General features: G+C 45.1%; 2 protein-coding genes across 8 annotated transcripts in view; one reads left to right on the plus strand and one right to left on the minus strand.

The window, feature by feature from the left end:
• The window catches only part of LOC144125081 (chitinase-3-like protein 1), a 64,225-nt gene extending 52,998 nt beyond the window's left edge, over positions 1 to 11,227 (plus strand). For both annotated transcript variants that reach the window (XM_077658156.1, XM_077658155.1), the window contains exons 7-8: positions 386 to 511; positions 10,066 to 11,227. In XM_077658156.1, coding sequence (XP_077514282.1) covers positions 386 to 511; positions 10,066 to 10,491 — 552 coding nt within the window. In that variant the 3' untranslated portion in view covers positions 10,492 to 11,227. The remainder of the gene's footprint in view (positions 1 to 385; positions 512 to 10,065) is intronic.
• A 3,016-nt stretch (positions 11,228 to 14,243) lies between these two features.
• The window catches only part of Crag (DENN domain-containing protein Crag), a 57,384-nt gene continuing 53,191 nt past the window's right edge, over positions 14,244 to 18,436 (minus strand). For all 6 annotated transcript variants that reach the window (XM_077658149.1, XM_077658150.1, XM_077658148.1 and 3 more), the window contains 2 exons: positions 16,101 to 16,270; positions 14,244 to 15,486 (listed from right to left, as the gene is read on the minus strand). In XM_077658149.1, coding sequence (XP_077514275.1) covers positions 15,335 to 15,486; positions 16,101 to 16,270 — 322 coding nt within the window. In that variant the 3' untranslated portion in view covers positions 14,244 to 15,334. The remainder of the gene's footprint in view (positions 15,487 to 16,100; positions 16,271 to 18,436) is intronic.

Below are 18,436 nucleotides of genomic sequence, written 5' to 3' on the forward strand. Positions count from 1 at the left end.
AGGAGTAGATGACGTCAGCTACCTTTGAAGGCCAAGCGCGCTGCAGCGCGCTGCATATATATATATATATATATATATATATATATATATATATATATATATATATATATATATATATATATATATATATATATATATATATATATATATATATATATATATATATATATATATATATAGATGAGAGGCCGCGGCGAGGGACTGTCGCCGCCAAGGCAAAGTGCAGCTCCAAGTTCCGGACGTGTGCCGGTGTTCGTGCACAACAAGCCACGCAGACGAACCATCTCGCAGAAAGAACTTTAATGAAAGAAACTCGGCCGCGCAAAAACTAATGTGTTCGCATTTCTACACAGTCCTAATTGTCTCTACCGAATTTGATTTTCAGATCTGCTCCCAGCTGCAGTCGTCCAAGGACTGGAAAATAACGAGGGATCCTCGCGTGGTCGCCCCGGTGGCAGTGAAAGGAAACCTGTGGATCGGCTACGATGACGCGCAAAGCCTCACAGCAAAAGTAAGTTAAACGCCTAGTTTACGTCTTCGACAGGAGGTGCACAATACAATTAGCATATGTTGCTTAGAAAACATTTTAGTACCTGTAAGCAGAGGTGGGCAAATGCCCTCATTTTTACCTTCCCTCCCTCGCCCTCACTTTTGAATCCATGGCCCTTCCTCACATTCGTCCTCACTTTGAAAAATTACCCGGCCCTCCACCCGCCGCGGAGGCTCAGTGGTTAGGGCGCTCGACTACTGATCCGGAGTTCCCGGGTTCGAACCCGACCGCGGCGGCTGCGTTTTTATGGAGGCAAAACTCTAAGGCGTCCGTGTGCTGTGCGATGTTAGTGCACGTTAAAGATAATAATAATAATAATAATAATAATAATAATAATAATAATAATAATAATAATAATAATAATAATAATAATAATAATAATAATAATAATAATAATAATTGGTTTTTGGTGGAAAGGAAATGGCGCAGTATCTGTCTCATATATCGTTGGACACCTGAACCGCGCCGTAAGGGAAGGGATAAAGGAGGGAGTGAAAGAAGAAAGAGAGAAATGGGTGCCGTAGTGGAGGGCTCCGGAATAATTTCGACCACCTGGGGATCTTTAACGTGCACTGACATCGCACAGCACACGGGCGCCTTAGCGTTTTTCCTCCATAAAAACGCAGCCGCCGCGGTCGGGATCGAACCCGGGAACTCCGGATCAGTAGTCGAGCGCCCTAACCACTGAGCCACCGCGGCGGGTGTTAAAGATTCCCAGGTGGTCGAAATTATTCCGGAGCACTCCACTACGGCACCTCTCTCTTCCTTTCTTCTTTCACTCCCTCCTTTATCCCTTCCCTTACGGCGCGGTTCAGGTGTCCGCCGATATGTGAGGCAGATTCTGCGCCATTTCATTTCCCCAAAAACCAATTATTATTACTACCCGGCCCTCCCTTACCCTCACTAACAGTCGTTTTAGAACTCGAGTTATTTTTTGTAGTCGGCCATTTCTACTGATATTACTGAGTAATAAGCATAGCTGTAATAAGCATAAACAGTAATAAGACAAGCCCTTAAGGCACTGTTGCACGACAGGCTAGATGCGCACGTGTATACGTGTGTGTATAGGTATGTTGTTTGAGCTAATACGTGAGACAAAACCGAGACAGCTAGGAGTTGAGCAGCGAAATATCACTCTGTCTACTTCTGGCACGCACTGCATGCATACATGTGCCCTGCACTTCATTTTATTGTTATCTGTATGCACTGCTAAAATGAGACAGCGTGTTCTGTCTGTGAACGAAAACTAATGTACACCAAGAATGTATTTATAAAACAATGCAGTAGTGTTTACCCTGACACCTACAATAAATGCTAAGCACAGAATATAGCACTGGGTCTTCTGAATTTCACTGCTTCTAATCTACCGCCCGATTTCGTGCGGTTTGTTGCACGTTCGTCTGATGACGCTTCCACGCGCACGGATGGAAGATGATGAAGACCACGCTTTTAAACTATACAGCGTAAGAGACGGGCGGTTTAACACGCGTGAACGCGAGTACGTGACGAAGACGACGACATTCCTTAGCAGTTCATACAGGCAGGATGTTAAGATTTCTCCCAACTGATTGTTCATCTGAGGGATGTGTATGAAGCGACCGACTTTAAATCGGAGTGGCATTCCCGCTTGGTTATGTGCTCAGCCTTACCACACCATGCTTCAACCCGACTAACAACTTCGTGCGCCAAATTGTGCCAATTCGTCTGCCACCACTCGGACCCTCTGCGCCAAGTGGGTGGGCCACCGTTTGGGCCACAAAAAAGCGGGCGGCCCACAAGTGGCACTAGTCTCGGAACCCGCTCAGACGCCGCATATAGCGGACCGCCATTACATCGATAGGTACGTGTAATCCGGCCGCCGTGCCGGCCCGACGACTGCGCGCGGTCACGTGGTGGGGTGTCATATTTTGCTGACCCGAGATGTTACGGCCATTTTCACGCGATTTAGCCGCCATTTTGAAATCTGAGAGCGGACGGAGCATGGGACGGAGAAACAGACGCGAAACGAGGAAATGTAAGTAGTAAGAGCTAACAGCACTGCACAAAGGCTGCAAGAAAAAATGTGCAGACGGTTTAGCATTGCTCAACTCGGAATATCATGCAGCAGCACGAGTGCTGAAAATGGCTCTCAATAAATATGTGGTATGCCTAGGATTTTAAAGGACACCGCTGCACAAATATCCTCCAGCAAGAATTTTTTAAAATGCGTTTTGTGGAAGCTCAGTTGTAGACAAAATTTGAATTTCCGCGTCTTCGCGCCTTTCCCTCTCCTCTCGTCACTTTTTGCACGCTGAAATGTCGGCGCTCCTACACTGGCCCAACACACTCGGCCCCTCCGTTTGCTACCGACGCACGCGAGTATCGAGAATCCCTGGGGCGGAGATGGCAAGGCGAACCAATGATAGCAGTCCGCTGCAGACGTAAGGAGCGCTACATGATGCGTTGCGCGCGGATTCGGGCCAAAGCTCGCCATCGCACGTCGCGTCGTGGCGCAGAAGCAGGAGTCTTTAAAAATGTCTAGTAAATTATCGGCTAGCTTTTGAGGTCTTCTACTCGGCATGAACGCTCGGTGGCCTGTATACTGGACATATGCAAGCATTTTACAGCCAGCCTCAAACAACAAGCTTTTCAGGGACCCTTTAAAGTCCTTACGTGCTAAAGAAAGGTAGAAAGATATACTAATGAATAAAAGTAGGAAAGATACCTAAAGCCCTTTGCCCGCAAGGCATTTACCATGAAGGCCTTTGACCTAGTCATTTACCTTGAGGGCCTTCACCTGGGTGCAGACACCTGGAAGGCTGCCCACAACCCGGTGGGCCGCCTGCCACAAAACAGGCTTCTGAGCCCGAAATCGGAAAATGAGCCGGAGTTGCCGGGTAGGAAACCGGCCGCTGCGATCGTGCTTCGATGGAGACGAAACGCAAAAGGCGCTCATGTGCTGTGCGATGTCAGTGCGCGTTAAAGATCCCCAGGTGGTCGAACTTTCTCCGGAGCCCTCCACTACGGCACCTCTTCTCTCTCCCTCCCCCTATCTGTTTGGTGCGGTTCAGGTGTCCACAGAGATGTGAGACAGATATTGCGCTATTTCCTTTCCTCAAACACCAATTTTTTTTCAATTTCTATAGTCGGACGTACAACTTAAGTCTGCAGTGAAGCTCCGCCCACATTGAGGACCGCAGCAACGGAATTCCTCCACGACAAAAAAAGTAGTCCGTACTTAAAACTTTTCTTGTTACCTAAACAAGAAGCGAGATGCAGCGATGGCGTAGAGGTAGAACATCCGCCTCGCGTGCAGGAGGACCGGGGTTCAAATCCTGGTGCCGCGCAATTCCCCACCGGGTTAAAAAAAAAACGCGTGTCGATGGAATTGCATAACCAGGCCTGGAGTGCGGCCTTATCTCGGTGACCAGAACCGACAACGCACTCTCTCACCAGAACAGGATTTGGCCACCCTGGTGTAGTACATGGCCACAACCTTCTATGATCAAACCAATTAACCCTCGGCCCTCAGTCCCCAGCGGCTGCAGAGCAACTGACCACGGCGGCGGTCAGACCTGTGACGCAGCGGAGGGTGCTAAGAATCTCTGGCTCCGGACAGGCCGCCATTGGAATCTGAACCTGGCAACGTTTAACGCTAGAACTTTAGCTAGTGAGGCTAGCCTAGCAGTGCTGTTCGAGGAACTAGCGGGAATTAAATGGGATGTGATAGGGCTTAGCGAAGTTAGGAGGACAGGTGAGGCGTATACAGTACTAAAGGACGGACACATACTGTGCTATCGCGGGCTAGAGGATAGACGAGAACTAGGTGTGGGTTTCCTCATTAATAAGGATATAGCTGGCAACGTAGAGGAGCTCTACAGTATTAACGAGAGGGTAGCAGCTATAGCAATTAGGCTGAATAGGAGGTACAAGCTGAAAGTGGTGCAGGCCTACGCACCCACATCCAGCCATGATGACCAGGCCGTTGAAAGCTTCTATGAGGACGTAGAATCAGCAATGAATAAAGTAAAATCGCAGTACACTGTACTGATGGGTGACTTCAATGCGAAGGTGGGCAAGAAGCAGGCTGACGGCCACGCGGTAGGTGACTATGGGATAGGCTCTAGAAATAGCAGGGGAGAGTTATTAGTCGAATTCGCGGATAGAAATAATTTACGGATCATGAATACCTTCTTCCGCAAACGAGAAAACAGGAAGTGGACCTGGAAGAGCCCCAATGGTGAGATTAAAAATGAAATCGACTTCATACTATGCACTAAACCTGGCATCATTAAGGATGTGGCCGTCCTCGGAAGGGTGCGTTGCAGCGACCATAGAATGGTAAGGTCTAGAATTAGCTTAGACTTGAAGAGGGAACGGAAGAAGCTAGCGAAGAAGACCATTAACGAGTTAGCCGTAAGAGGGAAAGCACAGGCGTTTAGGATAGCGCTGCAAAACAGATACTCGGCTTTAACTGAGGAAGATGATCTTGATGTTCATTCAATGCACGATAACCTGACATCAATAATTACGGAGTGCGCAGTAGAAGTAGGCGGTAGGACAGTTCGAAAAGATACCGGGAAGCTATCTCAGGTGACGAAAGATCTGATTAAGAAGCGCCAAAACATGAAGGCATCTAACACTACCGATAGAATAGAACTAACGGAGCTATCAAAGTTAATAAATAAGCGCAAGGTAGCCGACATAAGGAAGTTTAATATGGAGAGAATCGAGCAGGCTATAAAGAACGGAGGTAGCCTAAAAACAGTGAAGAGGAAACTAGGCATAGGTAAAAACCAGATGTATGCATTAAGAGACAAGCAGGGCAATGTCATTAGCAATATGGATAAGATAGTTAACGTAGCCGAAGAGTTCTACACAGACCTGTACAGTAGCCAATGTAATCAGAGCGCTAATGAGAAAGACAGCAGTGCACAGCAATACGTCATCCCGCCAGTTACGAAAGATGAAGTAAAGAAAGCCTTAGAAGCAATGAAAAGGGGAAAGGCAGCTGGGGAGGATCAGGTAACAGCAGATCTGTTGAAGGATGGAGGGGACATCGTGCTAGAGAAACTAGCCACCCTGTATACGCAATGCCTTATGACCTCGACTGTACCAGAAGCTTGGAAGAATGCAAACATTATCTTAATTCATAAGAAGGGAGACGCCAAGGACTTGAAAAATTACAGGCCGATCAGCTTACTATCCGTTGCCTACAAAGTATTTACTAAGGTGATCGCTAATAGAGTCAGGGCAACGTTAGACTTTAATCAACCAAATGATCAGGCAGGCTTTCGTAAAGGATATTCTACAATAGATCATATTCACACTATCAATCAGGTGATAGAGAAATGCGCAGAATATAACCAACCTCTATATATAGCTTTCATTGATTACGAGAAAGCATTCGACTCAGTGGAAACCTCAGCAGTCATACAGGCATTGCGTAATCAGGGGGTAGAGGAGCCTTATGTCAAAATACTGGAAGATATATATAGCAACTGCACAGCTACTATAGTCCTCCATAAAGTCAGCAATAAAATTCCAATAAGGAAGGGCGTCAGGCAAGGAGACACGATCTCGCCAATGCTGTTCACCGCATGTTTGCAGGAGGTATTTCGAGGCCTGAATTGGGAAGAGTTGGGAATAAGAATAAATGGAGAATACCTAAATAATCTGAGATTTGCTGATGACATTGCCTTGCTGAGTCACTCAGGAGGTGAACTGCAAATCATGATCAACGAGTTAGACAGGCAGAGCAGATCGATGGGTCTAAAAATTAACATGCAGAAAACCAAGGTAATGTTCAACAGCCTAGCAAGGGAACAACAGTTCACAATTGGCAGCGAGAGCCTAGAAATGGTGCCGGAATACGTCTACTTAGGGCAGGTAGTGACAGCTGATCCGGATCATGAGAGGGAGATAACTAGAAGGATAAGAATTGGGTGGAGCGCATATGGCAAATTCTCGCAGATCATGAGTGGCAGTTTACCAATTTCCCTCAAGAGGAAAGTGTACAACAGCATAATCTTACCGGTACTCACCTACGGGGCAGAAACGTGGAGGCTAACGAAAAGAGTTCAGCTTAAGTTAAGGACAACGCAGCGAGCCATGGAAAGAAAAATGATAGGTGTAACGTTAAGAGATCGGAAGCGGGCAGAGTGGGTGAGGGAACAAACACGGGTTAATGACATCCTAGTCGAAATCAAGAGAAAGAAATGGGCTTGGGCAGGGCATGTAATGCGAAGGCAAGATAACCGCTGGTCTTTAAAGGTAACGGAGTGGGTTCCAAGAGAAAGTAAGCGTAGCAGGGGGCGGCAGAAGGTTAGATGGGCGGATGAGATTAAGAAGTTTGCAGGCAAAGGGTGGATGCAGCTGGCAAAGGATAGGGTTAATTGGAGAGACATGGGAGAGGCCTTTGCCCTGCAGTGGGTGTAGTAGGGCTGATGATGATGATGAAACAAGAAGCTAAGAATCAGACGAAATTATAGGCTCAAGAATTTTGATATCTCCGGCTTGTTTAACAAGTTAAAGTCAAACATAAAAAGGTGATACCGTTGACTGTTGCGATTGGTCAGCGGAGTAACACAGGACGCCGCGTACTATAACCCAATTGTTACCAACCGCTGTTTTTTTAGTTGTATCCTACTATAGTAGTGCTACCGCACTAAAAGAGAAACCCATGACCTCACACCACGAGTCAGTCCTCTTGAGAGTGCGACCTCACAGCCCTCATACCCGAGCGAGCTCCTTGAATAACCTGTTATTGCCATTTTTGCTTATTTTCTCTTCTAGTAGGGTGAGGGAGCTTTTGTGCGATTAAATCGGTGAGTAGTGCGGTTTCGTCGCCTGGCCATTTCCTTTGTGCTGGTGCAGTTGTGGGGAGGCAACAAGTGCAAGGACAGCAAGGACAGTGGAAAGTACAGTGAACGAGAAAGTATTCTAGCTTACTACAGTGGAAAACAACGAGTGCGGGAGGCAGAGGCTTACTATTAAGGCTTACTACGCTTACCACAACTGGTTTTCCCGTCCGTCAGCGCAGTCATCCGCTCTCGCCGTCCGCACGCGAGCCACTCGTGGACGAGGTGGAGCCAGTGACGAATCAAGTTGGCGAATAAAAGTGAATCTTAGAGTGCATGCGTTTGCTTACGACTGTACGCTAACGAATAGGTATGCATGCCATTAAAAATGAAGGAATCTTTAATGAATGCCGCAACAGATCTATAGCTCACGATGAGACAATGATTTCGCATTTAAAGCACGTAATCAGCCTTAAATGCCCTCCGTAACTTTTCGGTTTTTTCATCCAGTATGTATGCAGTTCTTATACACAACCATGCCTCTCTGTCTAAAACGTTGTGTAAAACAAGCTGCAAGCTGCTTTATCTCTCCCATCTACATTTCCCTCTCCACCTGTGCTCGGACCACTCCAGACCCCCTCTCGATGCAGCCAGGCATAAATTTAAGCACTGGAAGCTTGTACCCGTTTTTGGTTAGCAAACTGCTTATCGGCTTGAGTAATAGGTGGATTAGTTGATCTTGGATTAGATGACCTGTACTTGTTTCCAGGTCGCAGCTGAGCAGCGGTCCCGAACGGGCCCGCGTGCGCGAGCCTCTGAAGCGATATTGGTGGGCGTTTTGTGGGACAGTCCAAGAAGATGTAGACTACAGTGGCTTTGCCACCGCATTTGCTGCACTCCGGTTTAAATCTATCCGGGTACACATGACTTAGAACGGCTGTGTTTGGGAGATTTTTGTTGTCTCCACAGTACGTCCTCCAATATATATATATATATATATATATATATATATATATATATATATATATATATATATATATATTACTTTTGCAACACCAAACAAGCCCGGCTCACTGTTCCTGCCCAGATGGGAGAGATCACGTGACACGTGCATTGCGGAGCGACATGCACTGGCGGGTGTTGCTACGCGCGCGCCAGAACGCGCGGTTTTTGAACGCCGCCCGAGAGGCCAAAATTTGTTGACCCACAGCGCGACAGGGTAGTATGGTGAGGGTATATGCTTAGACGCACTCTTCGAAATCGTTTCGGCTGGCATTCGATCGCTTTTCTTCGACTTTAGCGACGCGTCCGGCTGCACAAAATTGCCGTTGGCGATCAGGAGACCGCCCGATCCTTTGCTTTGGCGTCAATCCGTGTAGCACTTGAATCACTTTGAATATCGGAACTGCAGCACTACCGCCGACGAGTCCGCGGACGCACGTAAAGAAAGTACCGGTTATGAAGGCTGGCGACAGTGATTTACTCCCTTTTTTTTTGCGACAGAGGGCGCCACCACTCGTGCTCTCACGCAGCCAGTAAGTCACTCTACCAGCGTTGCTCTCTAGCGAGTGGCGCTAAACAATTCCATACGCAACCGCGCATCGTTGTAGCGATTGTCGAATTAGCCTGAACGACTTCTGGAAAACTGATCGCTCCGCGCCGGCGCTGGTTCGAATCCAGGTCGGCGCTGGAAGTTTTTCCTGTGAATAAACATGTCGAACGAAAATTTCGACGTCAACTATGGCGTTTGAGATTGTCAGGTAAAAGCATTTCATGTTAGAAACGGCGACATAACCGCAAACCAAAGTCCTGAAAAGTGCTCCGAACACACCATTCGGTGGGTATACACATCTCAGATCGCAGCGCACAGACACGGTGTTTCGTTTTACTGGCTAAAAAAAAAAGAAATGAAATTGGTAATTCTCAAGAAAACATTTCATACAGGTCTTTAAATCCCAACGCACCTTACGAACTTCGGTAGTATTTCCGTACCTAGAAATAAGGAGCATACAACGGCACCAATGACGACGGTTTCTGACCGAGTAGTAACCGGTTTATATTCGCGTGAACATATGATACCTGTACATACACGGCCTTTTAAGCATGTCTGTAAGCAACTCTTCACGAAGAATCATAAAGCCTGACTGTTCCCATAAATCAGCATTTTTTCCTTTAGGAAACTTCTTATCATGGCTGCTTTCACCGAGGCGCCAATCACGTACGTGGGCAGCGAATCACAGTTGACCTCAATAGTGTCTCAGAGCTGCCGAGGCGGTATATGCACAACTTGCAGGTCTTGCCTATTTCTTTTTTCTAGTACAACTCGTGCAACGAGAAAGTTGTGGGTCATGAATAACCAACCACCGAAGCTCAGCTTATGAACTGTGAATGGCCACATTGAGTAACCAGTGACCGGCTTAGACTGCATCCACCAATGAGCAGCTTAATCGTTTTCTGCATGTTATAAATAACAGTTCACATGTACACAGTCACTCACTTCTGAAGTGAACACATATGTGCCATGTACTGAACACTTCTGAATGAGCAGGTGCACAAAGGTTACCGTGCTTCTTGCACATGTGCAACAATGTAGTCATTACTAGTGTGCAACACCCTGCAGAGGTACGATTTAACTTCATCACATGTCCTGTGTTCACCTTAGAAATGGAAAACACCGTGCGCTAGCATAAATATGATGACTGTTTGCATTAATCTGCCACTTTTCTTGTACAACAGGTGGAGTTTTTGCGTTCCCTTGGTCTTGCTGGTGCCATGGTCTGGTCCATCGAAACAGATGACTTCCAGGGAGCATGTGGAACAACAAAAAACCCTCTTCAGAGAGCAATAAGAGAGGCACTAGCCGGTAATGCTACCGTGACAACTACAACTCTAGCACCTACAACACAAAGTGCTGGGACTTCAACAACGGCGGCTTTGCCTTCGACGGTATCAACAACGACACTGGTGACATCAGCAACCACACTGACAACCACACCTCAGCCAGTGCTCACATGTACCCAGGAAGGTTTTTATGCTTATCCAAATAATCCACGCAAATTTTACCGGTGTGTATTACGCCCTGATGGAAGCTATGCCACCTATGTCTTTGATTGCGCACCTGGCACAGTTTTTAATGCTACACTCAGCACATGCACATTCTAAGTACTGGCAAATGCGTAGTGGTCACAGCATCAATAGCAATAAACACCTCGAAATATGAGCTCACTATGCTGAACAAGAATACCTGCAAAGTGTTTTGTCAAATATGGCAACTGAACTGGCCATAATCGAGCAAGCCACTCATAATACTGGTGCAGGTTAAAGGTGCTGAACAGGAAACGCTTGGTGCTGCAGGACCACTCCCTTTTATGTGACCAACTTTCTACACATATCTCATGAGTGATGAAAGACAACACATTCCCTTGCATATAACACTGCCATTCTACTAATGGCAGCCAGTGTGCTCTGATGAGAAATAAATGATTCTATTTAGCTGTTTCAACAGTTGAAACAAAAGACAATTTTCTGTCGACACATCTGACAACTGACTACCTGCAAGACCGGGTTTTGTCAAGTTTAACAGAACAGTCAACATGTCAGGGGATGCTAGGTTATATGCTCTGCAACCCTGGCTGGCCAAAATTAATTTGCCAAAAACAACTTTTGTGTCTGTTCAAATAATATAAAGGGGCCTTTTACCTGTGTTAGCAGGTGTTAATTTTGAAAAAAGAGAAATGGTGAAAATTATGCCTTTTCTTAAATGTTTTACTTGGCACAGCAGCTGACTAGCAACTTATTCATTGCTGCGCTGCACTGACTGCATATTTCTAGCACTTCAGTTACACTGATGAAAGGGAGATGACTTGTACTGCCATGCAGCAATAAAGTATAAAAATCACTTGTGCTTTTCTGTTTGAGCCCATAAGGGTTGATATTTTGGGCAATATAGAAAACTGATGCTCACATGGTTTTGACAGAAAGAAATAGGAACAAATTAAATAATACCACTTTAAATGATAGCCCATTTGTGTCAATGGCTTGATGCAATTACTACTTTTGAATTTTTGTGAGCTTAAGTTAAGGACAACACAGCAAGTTATGGAAAGAAAAATGATAGGTGTGACATTAAGAGACCGGAAGCGGGCGGAGTAGGTGAGGGAACAAACACGAGTTTAATGATAACCTATAGTCGAAATCAAGAGGAAGAAATGGGCTAGGGGAGGGCTTGTAATGTGAAGGCAAGATAACCGCTGGTCCTGAAGGGCACCGGAGTGGATTCCAAGAGAAGGCAGGGGATGAGATTAAGAAGTTTGCTGGCATACGGTGTATGCAGCTGGCATACGGTGTATGCAGCTAGAAAAGGACAGGGTTAATTGGAGACATGGGAGAGGCCCCTGCCCTACAGCAGGCGTAGTCAGGCTGATGATGATGAGCCCAATCTATTAAAATTTCTATCTAGCTTATAACTGTAGAACCATTAGCAGACAAGCAATTTCATGGAATGGCTGAATGATAATTTTATGAATGCGTACAATGAGCACTTTATGTACTTGTTTTTACCATAGAGCTTCGCGATAGCCATCGTTTCTGCATTTATTATTTTTTGAGCATTTTATGTACTTGTTTTTACCATAGAGCTTCGCGATAGCCATCATTTCTGCATTTATTATTTTACTCAGTAATAACTGCGACCCTGTTGTGGTAAGAGAAAAATCTCCAGAGTGCGTGTTTTTGGTAACTTGGACGATGTAATGACAACCAAAAAAAAGGTGCCCCTGGGCATCTAAATTGTCATTTCTGTGACAGTACAAATTATTTGCAGGATGAATTTTCCATGAAGTGAGGGTGAATTTCAAATATTGTGGAAATCAAATTCTTGTGAAAGTTACTTTTGTTTAGAGTAGTCAACAGTTGTTAAGCCACAGGCTATAATAAAATACAAAAATCCAACACTGGAATGGACTTCACATCCTGTAACAATAATAACAGGGGCGATTACAGGCAACAGCAACTGCAACAGTATTTTAGTGCCACAACCTCTGCATGAAATTCCTTCATGAAGGCATTTCATGCAGAACTTGGGCCTCCTCTCAGAAATGAGATAGACTGGTAATTTCTGCTTTTCTACTGTCCCATTATTGCATAACACACATCACAATCAGTCACTATAAGGCCTCATTGCTGCTCAAAGATGCCAACAGCTTTCACAGTGCTACTACAAGGAGCTACTTAAGCAGAGTATATAAAGAGGTTAGATGCTTTTAAGTGATTATTTCAAAGCAAAGTAATGAGAACAGCCATCAGTGCTTTGCAGCAGGCTTTATAGCTGATGAAGTCATTTGGAGCAGCTGCAATAAGCTTTGCTGCAGTGCACAAGCATGGTGCCTAGCAACTAAGGTAAAACCATTAATCCATTGCTTTGAACAATGTTTGTGACTAAATAAAAAACAGTACTGCACAGCAAGGAAAATGCAAAAGGAGAGAGTCACAGTCACACCTGAAACTGCCATAAATATATAAATGTGTTCGAAGATAAAATCTCAGTTGTGTGTGAAGCAGCATTACATTTGTTTTTCACCTTTTTTTTAAATCTCTAAAAGATACCAACGATTTTCTTTTTGGTTTCTTGCTTGGCCACTTGCAATGTCACTGACACCATTCAGCTCCATGCTCCAATGAATAAACTGTTTGATCTAGACATGTGTTCCGTCTCAACAAGCTCCATTAGAGCTTTTACACCTATAGCCAAACATGTTTTCATATACTCAGTTTTCGATTAAAGAAACACATCCACAAAAGAAAAAGCACACAGAAGATGGGAAGTATAGTCACAGATGGGATAACGCGAGGCTGTAGACAAATTGGGTTGAGGGACAAACGCAATCGAAATGCACTAAATGCTAAGTCACGAATACAGTATTGATCAGTCAATTTTTTTGCTACATATCAGTAAGCTTTCGTTAATTTGATGCTGCAACAATAGAAAAATTTCTAGATATCACGAAGTATCAAAATTTTCATTGCACTGACAGCATTGAAAAAAAACAAGTCTTCTATCTTGTTTGTTTCGTAATGTAAGAACTACTATGCAAACCAACACTTAATAATAATAAATGGTGTTGCATGTAGTAACCTGGTGGCGCTAAAACACAGCCAGCAAAAAAGCGTGCGCAACACCACTGATAACGCTATGGCGGCAGTGGCCAGCGCAACCTTAGCCAAGGTTGAGGCAATGCATGACCTGTGAGGCAGGGAGGCGGGGGTATGTGGGGAGGGGCCACAGGCGTCTGCTCTTTTCTGCAAGTCTCTTATTTTGGTATGCATGGCTGTTGTCGCCCTGGGAAAGGGACCTCATTCCCATCTTGCACCTTCACCGTGAATCTGCCGAGCTTCAAAGCCAGGAGCAGATGCCTCTGGGCACCAGGATCGCACCGAGTACACACTGGGGGCAGGTGTTCATTGATTTGCGACATGATTAAATGCAACCTGAGGGTCACACAAACCACTGGCTGCTAGTCCTTTTTCTCAGGTAAATTTCGAGATACCATCCAATTTTTGTCATGAAAATTTTTTGGGACAAGCAGTGCAAACACACAGTGCCTATTGGAGTTTGGTGTGGAACACAAAACACTATAGACTTGACTGATAATTTGATATGAGTTCTAGTTAGCGAGTGCTTGCTGTAAATGCATTAGCGACATCATCCACATCAGGCACTAACTCCCACTGGTTGGTGTTAGTAGCGCCTTCCGTTGGTAATTTGGAATAAAATATCCTGGCACAGTGTGAGAGCAAATGGTGTACCACTTCCATTGCTGTAACATATTCTATTTAAATAACAAAGACAAGCACCTGTTTAGGAAAACCCCACACAAGTGGAAACAGCCGTCTTGAAAGAAACAAACATGACATACTTTCCATAACCCTTTTACTAAACTTCATAAAAAAACATATTGGTATATATAATATATATGTATATATTTATATATAGGTATGTATACATGCAATGTAGTGTATAGTGTGTTATAATACAAGTGTAGCTGCATTGTTAAGCAGTCAGAGGTGCGCGGGCATGATGGTTACCACGTGCATGTTGCCACACACGAGTAAAGTGAATCAACAATGAGTGGATGATGACAGGTGTGCCAGTTCAACAACAACAATGGCACACATGCTTGTTAAACTGATATCCTAAGGAAAACACCCAGGTAAGAGCACATTGCACAAAACAACCTGCTGCTACTACTGTGTACAGCAGCTGCCCAACACCAATGGCTGAAGGGATGTTGAAGTGCAGCCCCATCGTACGCGGATGCACCACATAGCGTAAAATGCCTCGAGCGAAATACCAAGACCTCTAAGGTCTGACATGTGAGAGTAGGATGAACTTGAGTGCATGAAAGAAAATAAAGGTCAACAATTAGTACAAAACAGAAAAACAGAACCTTGATTAGTAAAACTCGTTGAAAGAAAGGAGCACACTTAACGAACAGCAGAATTACACTCGTCACCCATAACTAAGAAGCTTCTGAACACGCTTTTCAAAAGCCTGACTTTGAACCAGCTGGGGCGTTGCTTCAACTCCTTGTGGCACAATTTGACGCTTCTTTTCTTCTCGCTAAAAACCATTGTGTACATCTATACAATGCCACGCACAAGAGAAGGTGATGTAACAATAGCGAGTCAACTATTATCAAACTGCACATTAGTGTATAAATAAGACAATGCATTTTTTGTATATTATTTGATATAGCCTATTTAACATTGCTCAAGAAGGCGTAGCACTTTCACTTTCATAAAAGAACTAAATCAGCTAAAGTGAAAAAAATAATGCAACAGTTCTCCACTAAGTTAACAACAATCCACTGCACTTGCTTGATCGCAACTCCCCAGCACAAGCCACAGCAGAGCTGGAAAACAAGGGGACAGGCTTCGTCACGCTGGGCACAAGTGTCCAGCACAGTAAACTCCCAGCTCAATGCCTTCAATGCAAAGGTGTAGAGCATCAAGCCAGGGAGAAAGGCTTCAGCTCCAAGTCCCTGAAGTACTTCCGGCAAAGCATGGCACGCACAGAGGGGTACTTGTCATACTTGAACAGCGCAGAACGTCTGGCCGCCAGTTCTTCGTAGATCTTGATGTAGTCGCGGTAGAACAAGTCTGCAGAAACCGTAAAAGAGAGGCAACATCATTGATGCACAGAAACAATAAAAACGACAGTAAAGACGATTTGCTGCTTCAGCTGAGCTAGTTACACAGCCACTATGCATCCACGTTCAAACCACTTTTAAGATACCACTTTCCTTTCAGTGTAAGTCGGTGCAATCTTTTTAACAACGCAAAAGTCTCACACGACAACTACTCAGCAAACAGTCAAAAAGATGGTGGTCTGGAGAGCATAAAGAAGTCTTCCTGTACAGTTGAAACCATGCTGGGAAATATGGCTACAACTACCCGTCACACTGTAAGGGCCAGTGCGGGTGGCGCCATCAGGGGACACACAGGGACGGCTGACAACACGGGAGTGGCGGGGGATGCGACGTTGGCTATGGCGGGCATGTGCGCGAGGAGTGCGCGGGCGTGATCCGAGTGTCGTGGTCGAAGTGGGCTCAAATGTGAGCTCGGTGTGCGTTGCATACGGTGCGCGAACTGCGGATGACTAATTGGGGACTCCGGCACGAGGGACTCTGTGAGTGTGTGTAATAAATCGTCCCTTGACAACACACTGCACCACGATCCCATACACACGATGATGAGAGGCAGCCCCCACTCACTCTGGTTGAGCGCATCCTTGCCGATGGTGGCCAGAGACAAGAACAGCACATCGCGGTAGAGGCTTGGCCGGCGTTGCTGGCTGCGTGCCTTGTTCCTTTCCCTCACCAGCAGCTCCACCGCCTCTCGCACGTTGCTCTGCTGCACACAGCTCAGCACTCGCTCTCGCAGGCTGCGAAGAGTAAAGAAAATCATGAAAAACAGGTAGCACATGCCATGAAATGGGCACCCAAACCGCTGTTTCCACACAATGAGGCAACACTGAGTTCACAACTCTCACTGATTTCAAAGCTAAAGGTGCACTAAAGAGGAACCTCAACTCGTCTTTTCACCACGGGAACACGACCTACACGTTCCGGGCATTCTTAGAAACTTCAAATTATTGTCCTGTGTGGCCGATTGCCCTAATTTAAGTCGGATTAAGCGTCCCAGCTCCCACCTTTTTTTAAAACTCAAAGCAGTAGGTAGGAGGAGTCAACCAACGCGTCAGACAGTCCCGCGGCGGCTTGCCGCTCTGCCATCGGCGGAGTGATACGTAAATCAAAGAGTCTACATGTATTTTTATTTCCGTGAGCCTAATTTGCGGCTATATGGTCTGTGACTGAAACTGTTTATTCACAGAAACCTAAAAAACAAAATAAAAGCGAAAGCGAAGCCGCCACTGGACTGGCTGAAAGGCACTCCACGCGTTGGTTGACTTCGCCTACCTACCGCATTCAGTTAAAAAAAAGGTGGGAGCCGGAAAGTTTAATCCGATTTAATTAGGAAAATCGGCCGCACAGGATAATAATTCGAAGTTTCTAAGAATGCTAGGAACATGTAGATAGAGTTCCCGCGGTAAAGAGACGAGTTCAGATTCATCTTTAGTGCACCTTTAAGCCCTAGCTACCAAAGCAGCAATGTTGCAAGCAAAAGGGAGTTTTGCAACTAGGAGTCCTGTCCAGCAGTTTGAGGGCACAAAAAGCGCCACAAGATGTGGGGGCTTAAAATGCAGCATATTTTTTGCTTTTGCTAGAGCCCTCAAATGGGTCACTTTGGTTACCAACTCCACGATACATTGAGGCCAGATCAGCACAAGAGCACTTTACAGTGTGGCTAATCAGGCATCTGCCGCACCTAACAGGAATCGTGCAAGGCCCCCCCCCGTTTCCATGACAACGCTTGATACATTTATTACCAAGAATTTAGCAACTAATAAATTTAAAATACTGCAGAATACAAAATTCTTACAACCAAGTCAAACCATAAGGTCACCAAAAGGGGTGGCGATAGCTTCTGCAAGACACATTCCTCTCATAATGACAAAGCCCAATTTAGAGAACAATACAGATACCTGAGCTAGCTGCATGGGAAGCTAGAAGCTTAAAGGGACAGTCTACTGAAATTTATTGACCCTGTGTTCTTTGCAGCGGTCGACAGCTATTCACCCAAATTAACATTTGGCCAGCTGCGGTGCTAAGAAACGTGATAGAACATTTTAAAAAACAATTTTTCGATGTGGGAGCATTCCTTTACCTGATGGTAGCCTCATCTGGAAACCTTGATAGTAGAGACGACACAATGAGAATCAAAATATAAATTTCTACTTGAACTCCGACCTCTGCCCTCGTTGTTACCAGCATGGGGCAAGATCTAACGACTGCCGCAAAGACCACGTGGTCGACAAAATTCAGCAGACTGTCCTGTTAAGTATTGAAAGAAATACATTACCCCCTAAAACACTGCATGCACATGAACAAGACAAGAAGATGACGGAACAAGCGGCGTCTTTTCTTTCTCCTTCCTTACTTGTGTGTATCTAAATTACCAGCAGGGAGAAGTTAAGGCACATATATTTACTACCAATCTGAACCAAATTAGTTTTTTTTTCTTTTTACCGTATTTACACGAGTGTAAGTCAACCAAGATTATTTTTAATTTGAAAATCTGAAGTGGGAGGTTCGACTTACAATCGAAACCAAAGCGCGACACTATAAATAACGGTGAGACAAACTATACACCAGGAACGCTACAGCGTGGTTGCAATTTTATGTTTGCTTTACGGCTCTACCCAGTAGCATTCGGCTATCCTGCTTGCTTGTCCCGAAGGAGTTTTCTTCTTCTTTTTTTTAAACTGCAACTGAAGAGGTTTTAGAATTCGATGACTTTAAACGAGCCAAATGTGCGAAAATTGCAGGTAAAGCATGCGGAATCTTTTTCCGCTAGCATCTGAAATTGTGCCGTAATCGCCAACTAAAGTGGCATCGGCCGTAATGCGGCGCTAGGTTTCTGGCGAAGAAGCAGTTATTTCAAAGAAGAAATGAATTCCGTCGAAGGTGAAGCTTACGAAGCATTGTTT

This window comes from Amblyomma americanum, chromosome 3 (genome assembly GCF_052857255.1).
Source record: "Amblyomma americanum isolate KBUSLIRL-KWMA chromosome 3, ASM5285725v1, whole genome shotgun sequence".
Lineage (NCBI taxonomy): Eukaryota > Metazoa > Arthropoda > Arachnida > Ixodida > Ixodidae > Amblyomma > Amblyomma americanum.